At 44.9% G+C, this 24,122-nt stretch overlaps 1 protein-coding gene across 4 annotated transcripts in view; it reads left to right on the forward strand.

Moving 5' to 3' along the window:
- EZR (ezrin) overlaps nucleotides 1–24,122 on the forward strand; it is a 201,076-nt gene that overhangs the window by 93,899 nt on the left and 83,055 nt on the right. For all 4 annotated transcript variants that reach the window (XM_033937964.1, XM_033937965.1, XM_033937966.1 and 1 more), the window contains 3 exons: nucleotides 8,779–8,874; nucleotides 12,187–12,461; nucleotides 18,765–18,848. In XM_033937964.1, coding sequence (XP_033793855.1) covers nucleotides 8,779–8,874; nucleotides 12,187–12,461; nucleotides 18,765–18,848 — 455 coding nt within the window. The remainder of the gene's footprint in view (nucleotides 1–8,778; nucleotides 8,875–12,186; nucleotides 12,462–18,764; nucleotides 18,849–24,122) is intronic.

The raw sequence follows: 24,122 nt of genomic DNA on the forward strand, positions 1-24,122 counted from the left end.
CAAGAAGGTTGTCCCGGGAGTGATAAATTGAGCCTATTGTATTGCTGGTAGGTAGCTTTTAGAAGAATATGCCAGAAACACAATAAGTGCATAAATCTAGGCTGCAGGAAAGGAAGGCTTGAAGAGGAGTGATCCCATAGTGTGCATATACTGTGTCCTTTTGCAGGTTATCATAATATTTTTCATGGACACTACTATTAAAAAAAGTGGGGGCATTGCCATATACGTCAAAGAGGGAATTTAATCTACTGGAGAGAATAAGCCACAACAGACGGATAAGTTAGAGTCTCTATGGGTCAAAATTCCAGGAACAAATGGACTGGAAACGAAGATCGGCATCTACTACCGACCCCCAGGGCAGTCCGAAGAAATTGATGGATAAATGACCGATGAGATTAAACGCAACTGCAAGGGAGGCAGTACAGTTATCATGGGTGACTTCAACTATCTAGGGATAAACTGGAACCTAGGCACCTCTGGCTGCGCTAGGGAGACCAAGTTCCTGGATGCCATAGGCAATTGCTTCCTGGAACAACTTGTCAAGGAAAATACAAGAGGAAATGCAATTCTGGACTTAATTCTAAATGGACTGCGAGGACCGGCACAAGGTGTAGAAGTAGAAGGGACGCTGGGAAACAGCGATCACAACATGATCCGCTTCGACCTGGACACAGGGGCGAAACATCGGTCCAGAACGACAGCCATGGCACTGAACTTCCGAAAAGGGAATTACAAAGGGATGAGACTAAGATTAAGAAGAGGATAAGCACTGTAAAAACGCTAGAGCAAGCTTGGTCCCTTTTTAAGGACACAGTCACTGAGGCGCAAAATCTACTGCATATCAACAAGGGATCCAAGAGGAAAAAGAACAAGGAACCGGCATGGCTCACTGTAGAGGTCAAGGAAGTGATCAGAGACAAGAAAACTTTGTTTAAGGAATGGAAAAGGTCAAGAACGGACGAAAACTGAAATAAGCAGAAACAACATCAACGCAGGTGCCATAAGGTGGTAAAAGGGGCCAAAAGGTTTCCTTACTCTCTGGAAACTCAGAACCATTAAATCATACTTCGATACGTCAACATTCAGAATCCTAGTGCAATCCCTCATACTGAGTCAGCTTGACTACTGCAACATTGCCTATCTAGCAATCTCACAAAAGAATATGAGACGTCTCCAAATAATGCAAAATGCTGCGGTCAGACTTATCTTCGGGCTGAAGAAATTCGACCACGTGACACCCTACTATCGGCAGCAGCACTGGCTACCAACAGAAGCCCGAGTAAGGTTTAAATTTGCCTGCCTCTGCTTCAAAGTACTATATGGCCTGACCCCCAAGTACATAACGGACCTTTTCACATTTTCTAATAACAAACTCAAGAGAAACACACACCCAAAACTCATTTCCCCTCCAGTTAGAGGCTGCAAAATGAAAAAACACCACGAACACCTTCTCTCTCACCAAGCAGTCCTATGGGGCAAAGACCTAGACCAACTGCTTTCGCCCACTACATACGGGGAATTCAGGAAACGCCTAAAAACATACCTGTTCCAGAAATACCTAAACAATTGACCCGCTCTCCCTCTCCCTCTCCCCTCCCTATTCCACCTGAACTTACAGCACTGTTATAAATATAATCTGTTATCTTCATCTTATCGTAACTTTACGTTGCTATTTATCCCCAGCACGTCCTGTCGGACATAACCTACTAAAATGTACATATTACATTTTCGCTCAGCAAATTGTATTTCTATACTATTGCCTCTTGAGGTCTCTGATCTCTGTATTTCCTCTGAATATCTACTTATTGTATTTCGCTGAATGTCCAGCACTCTTGATTGTAAACCGCCTAGAAGTCGCAAGATTGTGGCGGTATAGAAGAATAAAGTTGTTATTATTATTATTATTAATAAAAGAGACTACAAGGAAAAAATAGCCAAGGAGGTGGAAAACTTCAAGCTGTTCTTTCGATATATTAAGGGGAAATGACCCGCGAAGGAAGCGGTGGGACTGTTGGATGACCATGGAATAAAAGGAGTGCTAAAGGAGGACAAAGCAATCGCCGACAAACTGAACACATTTTTTGTGTCTTTATTTACCGAAGAGGATATACACAGCATACCGGAACCCATCAGGCTATATGCTGAAAACAAAGATGGGAAACTGACAGGGTTGGCAGTCAGTCTAGAAGGTATGCAGGCAGATAGATAGGCTTAAGAGCGATAAATTCCCGGGACCAGATGGCATCCATCCGAGGGTCATCAAGCAACTGAAAGGGACTATAGCTGAACTGCTTCAACTAATAGCCAATCTGTCGATCAAATTGTGAAAGATTCCAGAAGACTGGAAGGTGGTGAATGTTATGCCAATCTTCAAAAAAGGTTAGAGGGGAGATCTGGGAAACTACAGACTAGTGAGTCTGACCTCGGTACTGGGAAAGATGGTAGAGGCGTTGATAAAGGACTGCATCATTGATCACCTTGACGGACACGGTCTGATGAGGACCAGCCAGCACAGTTTCAACAAAGGCAGATCTTGTTTGACGAACTTGCTGCACTTCTTCAAGGGAGTAAAGAGACAGATAGACAAGGGCGATACGGTCGACATTGTATATCTGGATTTTCAGAAGGCGTTCGACAAGGTTCCACATGAATGATTACTTTGGAAAATTGCGAGCCATGGAGTCGAGGGTGAAATAATCCCATGGATTAAAAACTGGCTGGAGCATAGGAAACAGAGAGTGGGGGTAAATGGATAATACACGGACTGGAAGAGCGTCACCAGTGGGGTGCCGCAGGGCTCGGTGCTTGAACCCGTGCTCTTCAACATCTTTATAAATGATCTGGACATTGGTACGATGAGTGAGGTGATTAAATATGCAGACGATACGAAGTTATACAGAGTAGTGAAGATACAGGGGGATTGCAAAGATCTGCAATGTGACATAATCAAGCTCGAGAAATGGGCATCGACATGGCAAATGAAGTTCAACGTGGATAAGTGTAAAGTAATGCATGTCGATAACAAAAATATCATGCACGAATACAGGATGTTCGGGGCGGTACTTGGCGAGACCTCCCAGGAAAGAGACTTGAGATTTCTGATCAACAAGTCGATGAAGTCGTCCGTGCAATGTGCGGCGAAAAGGGCGGCGAAAAGGGCAAACAGAATGCTAGGAATGATAAAGAAGGAGATCACGAACACATTGGAGAAGGTTATCATGCCGCTGTACCGGGCCATGGTGTGCCCTCACCTGGAGTTCTGGTCGCCATACATGAAGAAGGATATAGTACTACTCGAAAGGGTCCAGAGAAGAGTGACTAAAATGGGTAAGGGGCTGGAGAAGTTGCTGTACAGTGAGAGATTGGAGAAACTGGACCTCTTCTCCTTTGAAAAGAGGAGACTGAGAGGGGACATGATCGAAACATTCAAAATACTGAAGGAAATAGACTTAGCAGATAAAGACAGATTGTTCACCTTCTCCAAGGTAGGGAGAACGAGAGGGCACTCTCTAAAGTTGAAAGGGGTTAGATTCTGTACAAACGTAAGGAAGTTCTTCTTCACCCAGAGAGTGGTAGAAAACTGGAACGCTCTTCCAGAGTCTGTTATAGGGGAAAACACCCTCCAGGAATTCAAGACAAAGTTGAACAAGTTCCTGCTAAACTGGAACATATGCAGATGAAGCTGGACTCATTTAGAGCACTGGCCTTTGACCTGAGGGCTGCCGCATGAGCGGACTGCTGGGCACGATGGACCACTGGTCTGTCCCAGCAGTTGAAATTCTTATGTTCTTAAAGTAAAAGCTAGGCATTGTTTTAAGAAATTGTTAGAAATACAAAAACGAAGTGGAAGCAAACACAAATAATTACAGTGGTATTTTTTTCTAATATAAATTCTTGTTTGCTAGTGAAAAAGAATTATAATGTACACTCGCACAGGGGGGGCTCAAGAACATACTACTTAACAAGGGTGTCAGGTCAAAAGCGCGCCACAACAAAGGCGCGCCCAGACAATTGAGCGCAGTGCGGAGGCGCGCACCGCTCTAAATTACTGTTTTTAGGGCTCCGACGGGGGTGTGTGTGGGGGAACTCCCCCCACTTTACTTAATAGACATCGCGCCGCGTTGTGGGGGCAGAACCCCTAACAAGAAAGCCTCAGAATATACTTCAGACATAGTGTAGACTCAAGTTACACAGCAAATGATTGCAATGCCCTTTCATACTGTCATTGGCTAGTGATATCGGAGGTGGGGTGGGGTAGAGAACAGTGACAAATAAAACTCCCAAAATAAGCGCAAAAAAAAAACAACCCCACACAGGAAAAAAATTTAACAGTTCCCCCCAAAACCCTATTTATTTCTAAACATAGAGTAAAACCTTCCACTCATCTTATTCTCCTATTCATTAGTGTTTCTTCCAGTGCCTATGACCAGAATAGCTATCTTCTTTTACACTACACTGGGAGATAGGTTTTTGGTTGTTTTTTTTTTAATGGCTCCCAAAAAAGGACACATAGTAGTATGAAGAAATAACTTTGCTGCTTATCCTCTCTTCCTCAAGACGTCTGAGTCTTACGTAAGGAGAGATTTCAGCTTATTTATCTCAAATTATGCAAGATAATTGAATCATCAGTTGTTTGTAATTCTCCCATACAGATCTGTAATATGTTTAATTCATTAGGACCTTGGTAGAAACTAGCAACCTTTTTTGGGGGTTTGGGAAGAAGGGAGGTGGCTTCATAAGTAAGGAGTGTCCTCGTGTTACCTGTCTAGAAATGTTTCTATGGGTGAAATCTTCAGCTGAAGCAATATGTGTGTCTTAGAAAGTTGGGAGGAGTATAGGATTTCACTATTAAAAAAAAAAAAAGGGAGTACCATACCTATTGTTTTATTGGTAGCATTTTCTGTAACACTTTTTATGACTGGGAGTTTCAGCTCTGCCATGTTGTCAGAGGAAATTCATATGTGTAGATATTTAGCTATGATGGAGTCAAAATGAAGAAGAAAAAAAAAAGCAGACGACATGCATTATTCCAATTTTTCTTTTCAGTTTACTTGAATTCAAAAATATCTTGAACAAGAAATGCGAATCATCAATATTTATTTATAGGATTTATTAACCTCCTTTTTGAAGAGATTCACCTATAAAAAAATTCTATAAACACAAAAATATCAAATAAATCTTTAATGTACATCCCACTAGCCCACAAAGAAAGAGGAAGAGAAACTGATACGTCTCATTGGCTTTCTCTTACTTTGTGCATGTATGATCATGTATACGGTATAAACACATATATAAAGCCAAAGCTTAATATTTAAAAGTATTATTTCAATTATGTTTGAGATTCTCCAGGGACAAGCAGAACATAGGATTCTCACATGTGTGTGATGTTTCTGACAGAGCTCTGGTGTGGATGCTGCCCAGCATGCATGCACGAGTGGCTTCCTGGTTGTCCATATCTTGCAAATTTTTGTGTGTTTTATAGAATCTGAGGAATAAGTTGTACTCTTTCTCGATAGTGTACACATGTATAAACCTATACATCTGTGCACTATGGGCTAGATTCACTAAGCAAACCGATTGTGTACCAATCGGTTTGCGAGCCCTTTATGACCAGATTTCCCTTCTACACTATTCACTAACGCCTGTAGCGATCCGATCCCGATCGTCCCATGAAAATTAGTAAAAGCCTATGCAAAATAGCCAAGCGATTGATTCACTAATAATTGATTGGCTATTTTGAGTCAGGTTTTACTATTGGCAAACCCGACTGCTGCAGACCTGTCGGTAACTGAGTTACCATCAGGTCTGCAGGTATTTTGACAGGCCTGCCTTATTCATTTTTTTCCATGGCACAGATATTTTGCGTGTGTTGCACAAGCAAAATATCTGCCCCCTAGAAAAAATGAAAAGACAGGCAGACTTGTCAAAAAAAGACTGAGGGCCCCCTCCCACCGACAAACGCGAGAACCCCCCCAGTAACCCACATACAGCAGGAGGGTTGCCCACTCCCTCCAGCCACCACCCGACGCTGCCCTTCCCGCCCACACGAATATGGCAGGAGGGTTGCCAACTCCCTCTTGCCACCAACTAACTCCCCTCCCCCCCGCACGGCCCAACACGGCATGGCCCACCCACACACAAACGGCCCGACCATGTTAAAGTTGGGAGTAGGAGGGGTGCTCAGTTCCTCCTGCTTCTAGGCCTCCCACCCCTGGTCGGCCCAGGGGCCCACCCACCCCTTCCCCCGGTACTTTGAAAATAGTTGGGAGCAGGAGGGGTGCCTGATCCCTCCTGCTCCTATGGCGATCTTCGGGAGCAGGAGTAAAGTCCTCCTGCTCCCCGGGCCGCCGCTATGCAATCGCGGCCTTAAGCCCCGCCCCGGCGCATTATCTGATGCACGGGGATGGGCCTAAGGCACTGATGCGCCCAAAGATCATCGTAGTAACAGGAGGGTCCGGGCACCCCTCCTGCTCCCGAAGATAGGAGGATTATCGAAGGAGCAGGAGGGACTGGGCACCCCTCCTGCTCCCAACTATTTTCAAGGTACCGGGGGGTGGGTCAGGCTCGACCACCTGGGCCGACCGGTGGTGGGAGGCCTAGGAGCAGGAGGGACTGAGCACCCTTCCTGCTCCCAACTTTAACGTGATCGAGCCATACATGTGTGGGTGGGCCGGGCCCTGTCAGGCCCTGCAGGGGGGGGGGAGTTAGTTGGTGGCAGGAGGGAGTTGGCATCCCTCATGCCATATTCATGGGGGCGGGGAGGGTAGCGTCGGGTGGTGGCAGGAGGGAGTGAGCATCCCTCCTGCTATATGTGGGTCGCTGGGGGGGCTCTCGTGTTTGTCGGTGGGGGGGCCCTCGGTCTTGTTGGGCTGATGCCTGATCTCTCTTGCCTGCTCCTGGACTCTCCTGCTTTCTGATGCCGTTCCCCGCAGTGCAGGCACGCGTAAAAACCATGGGCTTGCACTGCAGGGAATAGCGGCAGAGAGCAGGAGAGTCTGGGAGCAGGCAAGAGAAATCTGGGCTGGGCTGAGCCCTGACAGCAGTGACAAGAGGCTGCTTCTCCTGTCACTACTGTAAGGGTGTGCGTATGAGCAGGGATCGCTCTGGCCATGGGTAGGGGGCATGTTAATGATCGTCCCCATTTGCATGCAGGCCTTTACTGAATTAGTCGGCCGGCAAGCAAATGGAAACGGATCGTGTACGGTTTGAAGGTTTAGTGAATCTAGCCCTATCTCCCAAATTTTGTATATAGCTCCTTAGGTTGCATGCGCAAATTGGTGTCCATAGCCGATTTGCACATACAACTTAATTATTTAACAAGCCAATCAGTGCAGATGACTGACAATTAACACCTAATGATTGATGCTAATTAACACTAATTAGAAGTTATGCACACAACTTTCTGAGCACATTCTATAAAGTTGTGTGTGCCACTTTTAGTACGCAAATCTCAAAAGGGGGCATTGTCAGGAGAGGAGCATGGGCAGATTGTGGGCTATCCTAAAAATTAGGTGCGCTTATAGAATATGCCCAATTCTTGCACAACTTAGGTGCTTTTCAGCGGCCTCAAGGGGGGCACCTAAATGTTAGTGTTGTGTACAGCCGCTAGACACAATTGTATACACAGTGCTTAACCCTATATAGAATTGTGGTAAGTGCTGTCCATATCGGCTCAGATTATTTTGGGGGGCATCATGTATAAAATTTAATGCCAAGTGCATATAGCACGTTCTCTTTAAGAAAAGTGTGCACGGTACCCCTCAGTTTCTACAACCTAAGTTTCACATGCAAATCTGTGCATTAACTAGCAATTACTAGCACTAGGCACTCATTAGAATTTATGTGCAGAACTTCTTTAAGCGTATTCTATAAAGTGACATGTAAATTCTCCTGTGCAGATCTGAAAAGAGGACATTGCCAGGGGAGGGGCATGGGCTGGTCATGGGTGTTCCTAGAAGCTAAGCACATTGGGTTCATAGACAGTAACGCGGAAGACAAAGGCGCGCACCGACAACTGAGCGCAAGACGGAGGTGCGCGCCGAAGAAAAATACTGTTTTTAGGGGCTGCAACGGGGGGTTTTGTTGGGGAGCCCCCCCACTTTACTTAATACAGATCGCGGCGCCGTTGTGGGGGGTTTGTGGGGTTATAACCTCCACATTTTAGTGAAAACGTAACTTTTTCCCTAAAAACAGGGAAAAAGTTAAGTTTTCAGTAAAATGTGGGGGGTTACAACCCCCCAACCCCCCCCAACGCCCCCACAACGCGGCGCGATCTGTATAAAGTAAAGTGGGGGGTTCCCCCCCACACCCCCCGTCGTATCCCCTAAAAACAGTCTTTTACTTTGGTGCGTGCCTCCGCGCTGCGCTCAGTTGTCTGCTCGCGCCTTTGTCCCGGCGCGCTTTTGACCTGACACCGCACGTTGTTATAGAATACACTTGATCTGTGCACAATTTAGGTGCAGGTATTTATGTCTGGTTTTCATTGGCATAAATGGCCATGCCTAAGTGTTAGTCGCGATGTGCGTGTTCTATAAACCATGCCTAACTCTGGAAATGGTTTATAGAATAACGCTAAGCACAGGATTTTTTTTTTTTGGCATTGATGCACACTCATATCGGCAAGTGAGATTTGTTTCAAATAACAGCCCATCTGTAGAGATTATATACTCAAAATCAGGCTGACATAGTTTAGTAATTAGGCCATTCAGAGTGCAACAATACTAAATATATGTTTCAGACAAGTTTTACCTTTTGTAAATGTGCAGATTTGTGTTTCAGGTGGTAAAGACACTGGGTGTGCGTGAAATCTGGTACTTTGGACTTCAGTATACGGATACTAAAGGCTTTTCAACATGGCTGAAACTTGACAAAAAGGTAAATGTGAAGAGTAGAACTGATGACAGAAAGTTAAAGTTCAACCTTTAATGAGATTTTCTGTTTCAGTTTATTTCCTGACGTAAACATTAAGTATGCTGTAATATTTTAACATTTGATATTCATTAACAGTGTCTTCAGACTTTCTCTGTCTTGCTGGTGTGAGCTCAAGCAGTTTCCTGTTCAGGTGTGGCAGCTTAAGCACCCCTAATTTGGGCTCATTTGTGGCTGGTACAAAGGAAAACACATTAGGAAAGGTTTCAAGATTTTATTAAAATTTGATTTAATCGCTTATCTAATTTCTAAGCGAGTTTACAATAAATAAAAAAAGAGCATGAACATAATAAAAATGCCATTAATAATTTAAAAACCCAACAAATTACAAAGAAACATCAGGTTATAATTTGCATATTAAAAAGGGATAAATGAGACAGAAAGACGAGAGACAAAAGGAAATATGGTTAGAAATACAATTTGGATAGGAACGAAAGACAAATAAGGAAAAAAAACCAAAAGGAAAGGGCTCGTTGCTGCTTAATTCCTTAAGGGAGTTTAAAAAGGATACTGTAAAATTGAAATCAAATGTTAAAAGCTTCTTTAAATAAATGACTCTTGAGTAGGCTTTTGAAACGTTCAAGATTAGCTTCTTCTCTAACAAGAGCTGGTAAGGTATTCCAAAGAGTAGTTTGTTTACAGTTACCACAAGGAATGGTATAAGACGGTGTTTCCCAAACTGTGTTCCAAGGCATCCCAAAGAACTCACAGGGATGCCGCAGAGGAAGATGCAAACAAGCTGTCAGTCCAGCAGCCTACCTCCCTTCTCAGGGTGGAAAACCTCTTTTTTCCTCACACTGCAGCTTACAATCTTCAGACTGCCAGTGGCTTAAATGCGCTGCTTTCAACGACCCAGAAGCTTTCCCTCTGCTGCCTTGTCCTGCCTCTGCAGGGTCAGGAAGTTGAATCATAGGGGAAAACTTCTGGGGTGCTGAAAGCAGCATGTTTAAGCTGCTGGTGGCCTGAAGCTCACAAGCTGCAGTATGAGGGGGAGAGAGAGGCTGGGGGTGAAGAGTGAAATCCCACACTCTATTGGGAGGGAGGGGTAAGCAAGAAAACCACCTAATTCAGGGAGGTAGGAAGAAGGAAGGAGACAGATGCCAGGGAAGGGAAGGTAGAGAAGATAGGGGAGAGAGATGGCAGACCACAGGGGAAGGAGAGGAAAGAGATACCAGATTGTGGGGGAGGAGGAAGGAAGAGGGGAGAGATGCCAGACTTTCAGGGAAGGGGGAAGGGAGGGAACTGTTATACATTTCTTTTGACTGAGGTGCCGTGAAAATATTACTGTCCCACTAAGGGTGCCATGAACTGAAAAAATTTGGGAACCACTGGTATAAGACAAGTAATAGTTTATGATCTTTATTTTGCACAAATACATAGTTTGTAGACTTGGTTATCACAAGACTACTATAATCTAACCTCCTAATCAGTCAGGCATATATATTCTCACAGTCCCAAGATGATGTGCACCCACTACCACGATGAACTAAGGTTATTTTATGAAGAAAACACGGGCACAGCTTGGCAAACTACTTTGGTTCAAATTTATTGTTTTGGCAAGCTGTTTATAAGACAAATTTGTGCAAATTTTCTAATAAAGATTCTAATAAAGCCGAGCTAGGTGCCTAATTTAATTTTTTTTAAATGGCTTAATCGGTGCTGATAATTGAAAGCACTATTAGAAGCCAATTTAAAAAAAGATTTAAAAAATTAATTTGCCAGTAGGCGCCTTCCAGCAAGTATGTGTTGTTAGAGGCAAATTAGGAACAGAGTTTAGGCGTGGATCGACTTTGGCACCAGTATGTGCCTACTTTAGGCAGGGCAGCCACTAGTGCCTAAGAATGCTTTGGCACTGCCAGGTGCGATTCTATAAATGGTGCCTAGCAGTTCATTGACAACCCTGCCGAACGGTGCCTAGGAGTTAAATGCTGCTTATAGAATCAGGGCCTGAGCCTTCAGGCCAATTTTAAATTAAAAGAAGGTGGTTCTAAACATAAACTAAGTAGAATAATGTTCTGTTGGGGAAGATCCTATTGCACTGAAAGTAGTGAAACAGATTACAGTGGTGCCTCGCATAACGGACGCCTCGCACAGCGAACGCTGCGCACAACGAACTTCAGGTCTTGCTTCCCACAACGAACTTCGTTTCACACAACGAAGTCGCCCGAGCTGCATCGCTTAACTGCCCTCTCTCCGCCTGGCTCCCTGTGCAGTGGCGCTACATATTTTAAACCCCCCTGCCGCCGCTGCTGCATATTTTTAAGCCTCTGCCGCCACCGCATATTTTTAAACCTCCCCCCGCCGCCACATATTTTTTAAAAAAAGCCACCACTGCTGCAACTTTAATCTCACCCGCTCACTCGAACTAGTGGTCTAGCAAATTTCCCAGCCAGAAGCGCAGACAGAGATCAAGAGCAAGCCTTCTGTGCTACTGCCTGGGCCTGCGCTGATCTCTGAATGGCTGCAGTCAGCTCTCGCGGGACTCACAAGAACTAACTGCAGCCAGCTCTTGCGGGACTCACAAGAACTAACTGCAGCCATTCGGAGATCGGCATGGGCCCACACAGGCGTGCAGAGGAATTGCTCCTGATCTCTGTGCTTCTGGCCTGTACGCCACTGGCTGGGAAAGATGGGAGGAATTAAAAAAGGTACTGGGGAGTATGTGGGGGGTGATTATAATACACAGCAAGGATCAACAAAACCCCTGTCTCCCCTCCCCTTCACATATATCCCCTCTATATCATGCTAACAGCTCTAACAAGATAAATTTATCTTTTTTTATGTCATCTTAGCATATTTTATGCTACAGAACGAATTATTTTTTTTAACATGTATTGTTATGGGAAAACGCGTTTCACATAACGAACTTTTCGCATAACAAACTTGCTCCTGGAACGAATTAAGTTCGTTGTGTGAGGCACCACTGTATATCGATGTCTTTTCATTTTGTAGATTGTATCTGTAGCCTACACACAAATGTTAATGTGCAACATGTTATACTGTAATTATTATTTATTAGATACACCTGCTGCTCATTAGTCAAACTGTAAACCAATACTGACCTTAGACAATAATTCAGTAGGTGATTAACTTCTTTCAAACATGCTCTGACTTGTTAGAGTTTTAACAAAATTTCCAAGCTGCTTTTCATTGAACAAAGTATAAAACTGGATTTTGTATTTTGTTATCCTAGCTCAGGGTTGGATTCCCCCTCACCCCTGAAATTTATTGTCTTTATTTACTTATTTAACCACACAGGTCTCTGCACAGGAGATCAAGAAAGAGAACGCCCTGCAGTTCAAATTCCGTGCCAAATTTTTCCCAGAAGATGTGACTGAAGAGCTGATTCAGGACATTACCCAGAAGCACTTTTTCCTACAGGTTAAGGAAGGCATCCTCAGTGATGAAATTTACTGTCCTCCTGAGACTTCTGTCCTCCTCGCCTCTTATGCAGTGCAGGCTAAGTATGGGGACTACATCAAGGATGTTCACAACCTTGGATACCTTGGTTCGGACCGTCTTCTGCCCCAGCGGTGAGTTATGGTAACAGGGCTCAACTATTCAACACTTTATTTCTAGTCTCTGGAAAATACACCATGGTGCATAGGGTGATTGCAAGTCAGTTAAGAGTAATGCCTGATCGATATATTTCTGGACAGGAAAGTGGAATGACTGCAAATACAGAGTATTTGAATGTTGAGCACAAGGCGTCAACAGAAGAGACTAAGAAAAGACAGAAATGGCAGTGTGTCTGCAGAAATTTTATTATCTGATTGTCATAGTCTAATAAAGATCCATAAATTCCTAAAATGACCAACTCAGGGACAACAATTCATAAACCACCGAAAGGTTTCAAGGTTCTGAATCTTAGCATTTAAAGAACAATTCTGTGATGAGTCATTCGCATTTACATGCTAGCTATTCACTTAGGGCCCGATTCTATATATGTTGCCTAAAAAAAAATCAGCGCAGACTAGTGTAGCTCTAAGCACGATTCTATAAAAGATAAGCACACTGTATAGAATCACAGTTAGTGCCACCTAAGCAATGTTAGGTGTCGCTATGCATCCTAACATTTAGGCGTACCCTATTTATGCTTGTTTCCTTAGCCTAAATGCCTCTGCCTAAACATTGAAACACAGAAACATGATGGCAGATAAAGGCCAAACGGCCCATCTAGTCTGCCCATCCGCAGTAACCATTATCTCTTTCTCTCTCCGAGAGATCCCACGTGCCTATCCCAGACCCTTTTGAATTCAGACACAGTCTCTGTCTCCACCACCTCTTCTGGGAGACTGTTCCATGCATCTACCACCCTTTCTGTAGAAAAGTATTTCCTTAGATTACTCTGGAGCCTAGCACCTCTTAACTTCATCCTTTGCCCTCTCATTGCAGAGTTTATCCCAGGACAAGCAGGCAGCATATTCTCACATGTGGGTGACGTCATCTACGGAGCCCCAGCGCGGACAGCTTTTCAAGCAAACTTGATTGAAGTTTCAAGTTTGCTACACTGCACCACGCATGTGCATGCCTTCTTGCCCACTAGAGGGCGCATCCCACCTCGTGGTCCTCAGTTCAGTTTTTTCCGCGGAGCCAGAAGCCCTGTGGAAATTGAGCTCCTATTTTTCTGCCTTCTGACACCGTGTCTGGGTTGTTTAGCTCGGTCGCTGTGCTTTATTTATTGTTTTTGCTTCATTGTCCGTCGTTTTTCGTCGAAAAACAAAACAAAAACAAAACAAGGTTTGTTTCCTCCGTTCGGCTCCGGGGGCTCTATCATATCTCCCCTCTCCCACCTTTACTCCAAAGTATAGATTGAGATCTTTAAGTCTGTCCCCATACGCCTTATGACGAAGACCATGTACCGTTTTAGTAGCCTTCCTCTGGACCAACTCTGTCCCTTTTATATCTTTTTGAAGGTGCGGCCTCCAGAATTGCCTCTCCCTATCCACCCTAGCATCCCTCTAGCTTTCGCAGGTCACCTTTTCGACCTGTTTGGCCACCTTAAGATCATCACATACAATCACACCCAAGTCCCGTTCTTCTGTCTGTTCTTCACTCCCTAAACTGTACCATTGTGCATACATCGGCCCATATTCTTTAATCGTTCAGATAACTAGAAAAAAAAAAAACTGCCTCCCCAAAAGGCCCATGATCTGCCCCTAACCATGCCTTCTTTCCAATGGGCGCTTTGGCCAAGGTGCCTAACCGAATCATGCCTACAAAGTTATTCATCTAACATTCAATTAACGTTGGAAACAGGATACTGGGCTTGATGGACCTTTAGTCTGTCCCAGTATGGCAATTCTTATGAGTTAAGTGCCTATTATCAGAACCGATTTAGCCTATTAAGTTGGGTGCTTGCATTAGCTAGGTGCGCTGATGTAGGCATCAAACTTTAGGCATACTTCATAGAATTTGGGGGTTAAATGTACATTTAACCCATGAAAATGTCATTTGGGCACCTACAGATGCATGCTGTGGCATTTGAGCACCTATTTTAAAGGGGGCCATGGGCAGGAGAGACATTTTTAGGTGGGCAATTTACAGATCTATGGCAGGTGTAAATGGGGGTGCTTAAATGTACACTTATATTTTATATAGACGTTTGTGTGGCCAAGGGTCCATGCAGAATAGGCTCTCACCCAATGTTACCTGGTGCCTGAATAGAAGCACCTTAGGGTTTCACCAACCAAGGAGGTAGTGGTGATAGATAATCCAGGGGCCCTATCCCCACCACTGCTGGGAAGATGGCAGTCCACTGGCAGGCACGTTTGAAATAAATACCATAATAAAAATGTTTTTTTTAAAAAAATCACTGTAAATGATTTTGTATTTTGGGAATGTCCCTTGATATGTGTGTATATCTATCTAAACAAAAACTACAAACTAAGAGGAATGGGAGTAAAGTTATACAACTACAGAGTCACAAAAATAGCAATTAATGGGGTGTTTTTGTGGCTCTGTAGTTGCATATCTATCTAAACACGCACCAAACAAAAGCTTACTATTTAAAAGTATGATGACCAGTTATGCACTTTGGACCAGATGCTCAAAGTTGTGCATGCAAATTGGTGTACACTGCTGATCTGCGCGAGTTAATCAGCACTGATAAGTGGTAATTAACAAGTAATAATTGACACTAATTAGAAGTTATGCACACAGCTTTCTAAGCACATCCTATAAAGTGGTGCACATAAATTCTAGTGCTTGAATCTCAAAAGGGGGCGTTGCCAGGGGAGGAGCATGGGCATCGGGTTTTGTGTTAAAGAACTCTCTTATATACATCGATATTTAAGGGATATTTGTCAGACTGTACATAAGGAGAATTAGTTTGTTCATTTCTAAAATTAGATATACTGTTATAGAATATACCTGATCTGCACACAACTAAGGAACAGGTATTTAGGCCTGGTTTTCACTGGCCAAAATAGGTGTGCCTAAATGTTAGTTATGTATATGGCCACTAAGCTTAATTCTATTAAGAGTAATGCCATTTATAGAATTGTTCCAAGTGCCATTCTGGATGATAGTGGGTAACGTTCCCTAACCTTTTGTCTCTTTACCCATCCTTTTTCATTTATTTTGGAATTGTATTTACTCCAATTTTTTTTAACACCCCCCCTCAACTGCATCTTTATGTCATAATTGTTTTTAGTGTCCTGTTTGTTGGAGTTTTTATTTTTTTTATTTTTAATCTTTGTAAATTGCATTGGATTTGGATATTGCGATCATATCATCAAATATTTTTTAGGCTCATACAGAATTTGAAAGTTATACAGGATTGTTTTGGGTAGGCTAGTGTTTAGGCAATTCTGATTGTTGAGTATTATAATCAAAATGTGAAGAAGGCTTTGACCCTGAAAATGTAATTGATGGGGTAGGGGAGGCACAAGACTGGCAGTTAACAAATGTGCATTAAGGCAGTAACACTATGGACTACCTAATAATGAGATACAAAGCAAGTGAATGTGTTCAAAACACCTCATGATTATGTGAATTGAATAATGAAGTTTGTGGTGAACTGGTGGTTTTTCCTGCCCAGGAGCAGTGGGCCATTAACATATAGTCGAATGCTCTCGGGTGACATCTTAAATTGACCTATATAGCCCATGCCCTACACTCTCAAGGGCTTGGGCTTACGTTCAGTCATCCCTGCTGATCTAGGCTAAGCTGGCAGTTACCTGATGCTAGTGTCCACCCTGGGAGTCAGCACCCAAGAAAAAGATCTTGGTGTTATTATAGACAATATGCTGAAATCATCTGCTCAGTGCGCAGCAGCAGCCAAAAAAGCAAACAGGATGCTAGGAATTATTAGGAAAGGGATGGTAAATAAGACTAAGAATGCTATAATGCCTTTGTATCATTCCATGGTACAACCTCACCTTGAGTATTGCGTTCAGTCCAGGTCGCCATAAGAACATAAGATTTGCCGCTGCTGGGTCAGACCAGTGGCCCATCGTGCCCAGCAGTCCGCTCACACGGTGGCCCTTAGGTCAAAGACTAGCGCCCTATTTGAGTCTAGCCTTACTTGCATATGTTCTGTTCCAGCAGGAACCGATCCAGCCTTTTCTTGAATCCCTGAAGGGTGCTTTCCCCTATAACAGCCATGTGTCAAAAAAGATGAAGCAACACTAGAAAAGGTTCAAAGAAGAGCTCCTCTCATAAGAGGAAAAGCTAAAGAGGTTAGGGCTCTTTAGCTTGGAGCAGAGACTGCTGAGGGGAGATATGATTGTGGTGTCCAAAATCCTGAGTAGTATAGAACAGGTAAAAGTGAATCAATTTTGTTTACTCTTTCAAAAAGTACAAAATACCAGGGGACATGGAAATACTTTTAAAGCTAATAAGAGGAAATGTTTTTTCACTCAACAAATAGTTAAACTCTGGACCTCGTTGCCAGAAGGTGTGATAACAGTGACTAGCATATCTGGGTTTAAAAGAGGTTTGGACACTTACCTAGAAGAAAGATCATTTGTCTGCTATTGAGATAGACATGGGGAAAGCCACTGCTTGCCCTAGGATTGGTAGTATGGAATGATGCTAGTATTTGGGTTTCTGCTGGGTACTTGTGGACCATTGGTCTGGACCAGTATGGCATGTTCTTACTGGGAGCAAAATAATGCATTTTGCAAGGTTTATCACAAGTTGCATTATTTCTGTACCAGGAGACTCGCTAACCTGTGGGCGGTACTATTACTGCAGGTTAGTAACTCCCAAGGTAAACTAAGTTGCTGTCAAAGGCCAACATTGCCGCAGCTTAGGGCTAGATTCACTAACCGTCCTATCCGTGTGCGATCCGTGTGAAATTGGGAGGCAGGCCGACCGGTTCGCCAACCCTTTGCATGCAAATGGGGACGATCAAAGGCACGCCCCCAACCAACTGCACGGATTGCTAAAGCCCTGACAGTAGTGACAGGAGAAATAGCCTCCTGTCACTACTGTCAGGGCTTCTGCTGGCTTTTAAAATTTTTTTAAATCAGGCAGATATTTTATGTGTTTTACACATGCAAAATATCAGCCCGATTAAAAAAAAAATTAAACCCCCCCTTCCACCTCACTCTCCCAACAAGTGCCCCTTCCCCTCTCCCTCCCCGAACCAAAAAATCAACCCGATGCAAGGGTCCCACCCACAACAGGCCCACCGCACCCCGACCGGCCCATCCCTGGCCGGGCCAGCCGGCTGGCCTGTCTGGACCTCCCCATACCTTGAAAATAGTTGGGAGCAGGAGGGGTGCCTGGTCCTTCCTGCTCCTTAGGCCTCCTTCATCGCATCTTCGGAAACAGGAGGAAGCGCAAAGTCCTCCTGCTGCTGTCTGATGCCGCTCCGCAATATGGGCCTTAGGCCACACCCCAGTGCATCATGTGATGCATGGGGAGGGGCCTAAAGCCCTGATTGGCTGAGGCGCTTCAGGCTCCTCCCTTGTGGGGAAGGGCAGCAGAGAGCAGGAGAGTCGGGTGAGCTAGAGATAGTTGTGGTAGGCAGAGAGAGCAGGGGAACCAGAGAGAAGAGTTGGGGCAAAGCTGTTTTTTACACAAGCGTCTGGTCCTCACCAGTCGCTTGTTCTTAATCGACCAGTCAGTTGGTGTGTAGGGAAAAAAGTTTTGTGAATCGTGTCCTTCCTGCTTTGCATGCCAGGATCAGGGTAGGATCGCTACACAGGTTAGTGAATCAGGTCAGAGGGAAAACGGGTCCCAAAGGGGTCGCAAACTGATCGGTACATGATCGGTTTGCTTAGTGAATCTAGCCCTTAGTCACTTCTCTCCGTTATGTCTTCATATCAGTCCTTTGCCTTCTGAATTTAGGATGTTAAGTTTAGTGGGTCACTGTGGAAAAGTTTTAAAAATCGATATTTAGCCAGCAAGCTCCTGAAATGATCTGGTTAACCCTTGTGATAATATGCCCTTTGGGAATACCTGAAGCAGAAGCTTTATGTGGGTGTAGAATTATATTTGTTTTGATGGGGGCTAGAAGTGGAATGGACAATCTCTTTGTCATTGGATTGCATTACAAAGAATTGTTCCTGTTGTTGTTGTGACTGACATGATCCATAAAATTATTTAGGTGGGTTTATATGATAAAATCATCATGCTTCCTCCTACCCAGGTTGGAAATGAGCAGTATAAAACCATATAATGAGAAGCCTCTTGCAAAGGATCCAGTTTCCAGCTTTCTGTAATAGAAACTACCTCATAAACCAAATATTTAACTGTGGGTGAGGTTTAAGGATTATAGTCTTTAGATCAGGAACATAAGAACTCAGGAAACAGGGAACCAGAATTAATCCTGATAACTGCTTTTGTGTGTGTGAACGCTAATATATTTTTTTCCTTTCTTTTAGTGTATCGGACCAGCACAAACTTTCTAGAGAGCAGTGGGAGGAACGAATCCAGGTCTGGCATGCAGAACATAAAGGAATGTCAAAGTGAGTGAATGAGCGAGTGCACTGTTGAGGCTGTATACAGGTCACATTCATCTGATCACTTTGATCTCTTTGTCATAGAATCAAATTGGCTGCTGGTTTTTAGAGCTGGGGGAAGAGGGGGTTGTTGCAGCAATCCAGTTAGATCTGGGCTTTATGGGGCTATGATACATTAATTCTTTATTTGCTCATATTTCCCGGAGGTTTTTCCCTACTTTTCATGAATTAGAGGAGGGAAGGGAAGGGTGTTAAAACATACACCACCCATCCATGCACATGCTACTGAATTTGTCCAGCAGATTTCACTCCTGACTGATGAAAGTTTCTTTGTCATAGCCCAAGTGACTAACCTGAGACACAGAAGGTTTGACCTGAGAATTGAATCCAGATCCTCCATAAGGCAGCATCGAGTACCATCTACTACTACTACTAACCATTTCTATAACGCTACTAGACATAAGCATGGCTCTACATCAAAACACAGAAGAGACGGTCCCTGCTCAACAGAGCTTATAATCTAGGCAGGACAGATAAACTGGACAAGAAGGTGTATCGATACACTGTGCTCAGTTGGGAATCACAAGGGGAAGAAAGCATTTGGAGTAGGGAGAAACAGCCTGCCTCTCTCTGGTTAATAGTTTGGTAGAAGCTGGCAGAGAATTTCTCTAAGCAACTGGCTACCTCTATCCATATAGCTCTGGGGATCAATGTCCCAGAACCCTGAATGTACCGGTAAAAGGGGAATTTCTATTTATCCTCTTTTTACCTGATAGTGTTCCTCTGGCCTGCCTCCTGTGCACATAACCAGCCATAGGGTACCTTGGTCCAGCTGCATGTGGCTCGATATAATAATGTGGCAGTATGGCATTGCCCAGGGTTATGTGTTATACTGTGTATCACAGACACTGCTGTATTAGCTGGGACCTGCAATACATAACACTGCATTGTGCGCAATACAATAGCACACATTATCCCAGGACAAGCAGGCAGCCTATTCTCACATATGGGTGACGTCATCGACGGAGCTCGGATGCGGAAGCCTCGTAAGCAGACTTGCTTGTAGAAACTTAGAAGTTTCGAGTCGTCCACACCACGCATGCGCGAGTGCCTTCCCGCTCAGCACAGGGCGAGTCTCCTCAGTTCTCAGTTTTCCGTGGAGCCGAGAACTCTGTCTTTGACTCTCTGCGTTTAACTTTGTTACTTCGTGCCTTCTCTCACAGCAGTTTGTGTTAATTTTCTTCACGAATCGCTGTTTATTTTTTTATTTCTAGTTTTTTAAAAAAAAATTATTTTCTTCCGGTCAACTGGAGGGGCAGGCCGCTCGACCGCAGCCCAGGGGCTTCGACTTTACAGCAGCTGTTTTTCCTCCTATGTCCTGGCCAGCAACGGGCTTCAAGAAGTGTAGCCACTGCCAGCGTGCGATTTCCTTCACGGGCCCACAACGTTGTTGTCTCAACTGCCTTGGGCCGAGCCATCAACCAAAGTCGTGCGAGCACTGTGCTACTCTTCAACCTCGTGCCCGTAAACGTCGTCAAATTTTAGTGGAGAAGCTTTTTGGGATGGATTCTTCAGTCACACCCTCGTCTTCGAAGGAGGCCTCGAATCCACCTTCTGCCGAGGGTCCTCCTGCCTCCATGACTCCGACCTCGAGCATCATCAATCCTTCCTCGTTTGCGGCGGCTCTTGCTTCCAGTACATCTGCTGTATCCAGTGGCATACCTAGCATATGTGACACCCGGAGCCAATCATTTTTTGACACCCCCCATCTGTACGAAAAACATGATTTTTAGTAACAAGCCACATGTCACACATGAGTACTAAGGAAAAGGCAGCATCTTACATACTGCAGTGAGAAGTACAACATCAATACACCCATTGTAAAACTAAACAAGCCAGACTAGTACAGATCAATCCTGCAGTCAATCCAAACAAAAAACCATGTCTTTCGAACATACAGAACAGAGAAAACACCTTCGCCTAGTTTGGAATATGTAATCACAAACTAACCCCTCCCTCTTTTACAAAACTGTAGTGTGGATTTTAGCCACAGTGGTAACAGCTCTGACGCTCATAGAATTCTGAGCATCAGAGCTGCTACCACCACGGCTGGCGCTAAAAAAACGCTCCACAGTTTTGTAAAAGGGAGGATAAAATAGAAATACATAGACAAAGATTAATTTGAGCCATTAAGAAGCTGGACTCTGCATACAGTGCACCACAGAAACAGTGACACATGTCTCTTAAAGCAATAAATAAATATAAATTTTTTTTCTACCTTTGTCTTCTATGGTTTCTGCTTTCCTCATCTTCTTATAACTCTCTTCCTTCCATCCACTGTCTGCTGTCTCTCTTCCCCTATATGGCATCTTCTCTCCTTCTATGCCCCTTCCAGAAACTGTATGCCTCCCCCTTCCATCTCTCCTTTCACCTCCATTGGTCTGGCATCTCTCTCCTCTCCTCTCCTCTCCTTCCCTCTCCTACACCTTTCCTCTGCAATCCCTTTCCCTTTTTTCCCTCATTTTCCTTTTCTGCATCTGTCTAGATTACATTCTTACTACCCTCTCATCAATGTCCTTTTTTACTGTCTACCTAAAGTTTGCCACCTCTTTCCCTCACCCCTCCAGTGCTTCCCTAACTCAATCCTTTTCTCCCCATTATGTGCCCTCCTTTTATTTATCCCCTCCTTCCATCATGTACCTTCTTGCTCCAACTCGTCCATCTAGTACCTTCTCCTCTCTCTGTCCACTTCCATCCAGCGTCTGCTCTCCTCTTTCTCTCCTCCCATTTCCTTCCTGCATTTGCTCCCTTATCTCTCCCATCTGCACTTCCATCCAGCATAGGCTCCCCACTACCATCCAATGTCTGCCTTTTCTCTCGCCATCCACCCCTCTTCAATCAGCATCTGCCCCCTTTCTTTCCCTCCAATATCCTTCCCCCTTATGTCTCTCCCTTTTCTCTGTACATCAATTCTATCAGCACCACCCTTCCATACTACCCTGCCCCCTTTCTTTCCCTCCACCACTCTTCCATTCCAGAAATCTTGCTCCTTTCTCTCCCTTCATGCAGCAAGGTCCCACGATGACTGTAGTTGCCAGCTGCCAGTCTACCCCACTCCGACATACTTGCTCTGGAGCGGACTCGGCAGCCGCATGCTGGAAGGTCCTGCGATGACTCATCTGCTGGCTCTGCTCTGGAAGAAGTAAGTTACGTTGGAGGGGGTGGACCCAGCAGATGCAGGAAGTTGTGGCAAAGTCTTGCAATGACTGCGTCTGCCGGGTCCACCCCCTCCGACGTAACTTACTTCTTCTGGAGCAGAGCCGGCAGACGAGTCATCACGGGACCTTCCTGCACCTCAGCGCGGCTGCCGACTCTGCTGCAGAGAAAGTAAGTCAGAGGTAACGTGACCATTTATTTTTTTCATCAAAAGGGGACATCTATTAATTGACTGTGTATCCTTTCTTTCATTTCTTTCTTTCTGCACTCAGGCCCAACAATTGTCCCTTTCTATTCCCTCCCTCCTTCCTTCCCGTGTCCTTAGTGCCCCCAGTGCCTCCTTCCTGTGTCCTTAGTGCCCCCAGTGCCTCCATCCTGTGTCCTTAGTGCCCCCAGTGCCTCCTTCTCATGTCCTTAGTGCCTCCATCCTGTGTCCATAGTGCCCCCAGTGCCTCCGTCCTGTGTCCATGGTGCCCCCAGTGCCTCCGTCCCGTGTCCGTGGTGCCCCCAGTGCCTCCTTCCCGTGTCCGTGGTGCCCCCAGTGCCTCCGTCCCGTGTCTATGGTGCCCCCAGTGCCTCCGTCCTGTGTCCTTGGTGCCCCCAATGCCTCCTTCCTGTGTCCATAGTCCCCCAGTGCCTCCTTCCTGTGTCCATAATGCCCCCAGTGCCCCCTTCCCGTGTCCTTAGTGCCCCAAGTGCCTCCTTATGTCCCCCACTACCTTCCAGATTTTGTCCACCCCCAAAGACAACCTGCCTGCCTACCTACCTATCTCCCTCCCTCCCTGCTGCTATAAAGCCAGCCAGCTTGCCTGCCTACATCCTTCCCTCCCTGCCGTGGAAAAAAAAAAAAGCGCCTCTCCCCTTCCTTTCCCCCAGCCCGCGCCTGCAATCTTACCTCCCCCCGATGACAAGAAGTCTTTCCGACGTCAATTCTAATGTCGGAGAGGACATTCCAGGCCAGCCAATCACTGCCTGGCTGCCCCGGAACGTCCTCTCCGATGTCAGATGCAGAGTCACTTAAGCTTCCCCTTTATAAGCTTCTTTCTCAGACTTTTACACGATGCCTAGAGATGCCTTATGCAATTCCTGCTGTTCCAGGCAAGTTGGACTCAAGGTATAAAACTCTACATTGCAAGGGATTTGAGAATTCATAGTTGTCTCATCAGTCTCTGCTTGTGGAGTCCTCTTTGAAGAGATCCCATCCTTCCAATGTTTATGCTATCGTTCCTCCTGGAAGGGAAGGGAAAACCATGGACAAGTTTGGACGTCGCCTTTACCAAAATGCCATGATGTCCTCCAAAGTCCTCAATTATAATTTTCATTTTTCACTTATTTCAAGTTCCTCATTGATCTTCTTCTAAAATTTCTCAACTATTTAGATACTCAGAAGCACTTCGAGTTTCAAGAAGTCATGGCTACTCTGTTTCAACTCAGATTACATCTTCTCCAGTCTTCTTATGATGCCTTTGAGTTGTCCGCCAGGGCGACTGCTTGTTCTGTAGCATTGCCTAGCCTGGCTTTGCACCATTGACATGGACCCTAATCTTCAGGACCACCTGGCTAATATTCCTTGTGCAGGCAATGACCTCTTCGATGAATCTATCGAGGCAGCCACCAAGAAATTGTCTGAAGATGAAAAATCCTTTGCTTCTATTGTCAGACCAAAACCTAAGTCAGCTCCTGCCAAGCCTGCACGACCTCCTCCAATTTTCCAGAGGCGTTTTGCTCCGAGAGCGGCTCCTTACACTCATCTGCCTCCTAAAAAACAGCAGAATCAGAAGCAACAGAAATCTCAATCTTCTGCTTCATCCAAGGCTGCGCAGCCTTTTTGACTGTTTAAAACAAAGCATAACCTCCTGTCTCTGTCCTCTCTTCCTCCCATTGGAGGTAGTCTCTATCATTTTTATCACCGATGGGAGACAATTACAGCTGACCTCTGGGTGCTGTCAATCATCAGGGAAGGATACTCTCTTCATTTCATTAAGGTTCCACAGAGCTTCGTCCAAGAGAGTATCCTTGCAGTCAATCCCAGACTGCCCTTCTTCTTCAGGAAGCTCAAGCTCT

This window comes from Geotrypetes seraphini, chromosome 3 (assembly GCF_902459505.1).
Source record: "Geotrypetes seraphini chromosome 3, aGeoSer1.1, whole genome shotgun sequence".
NCBI lineage: Eukaryota > Metazoa > Chordata > Amphibia > Gymnophiona > Dermophiidae > Geotrypetes > Geotrypetes seraphini.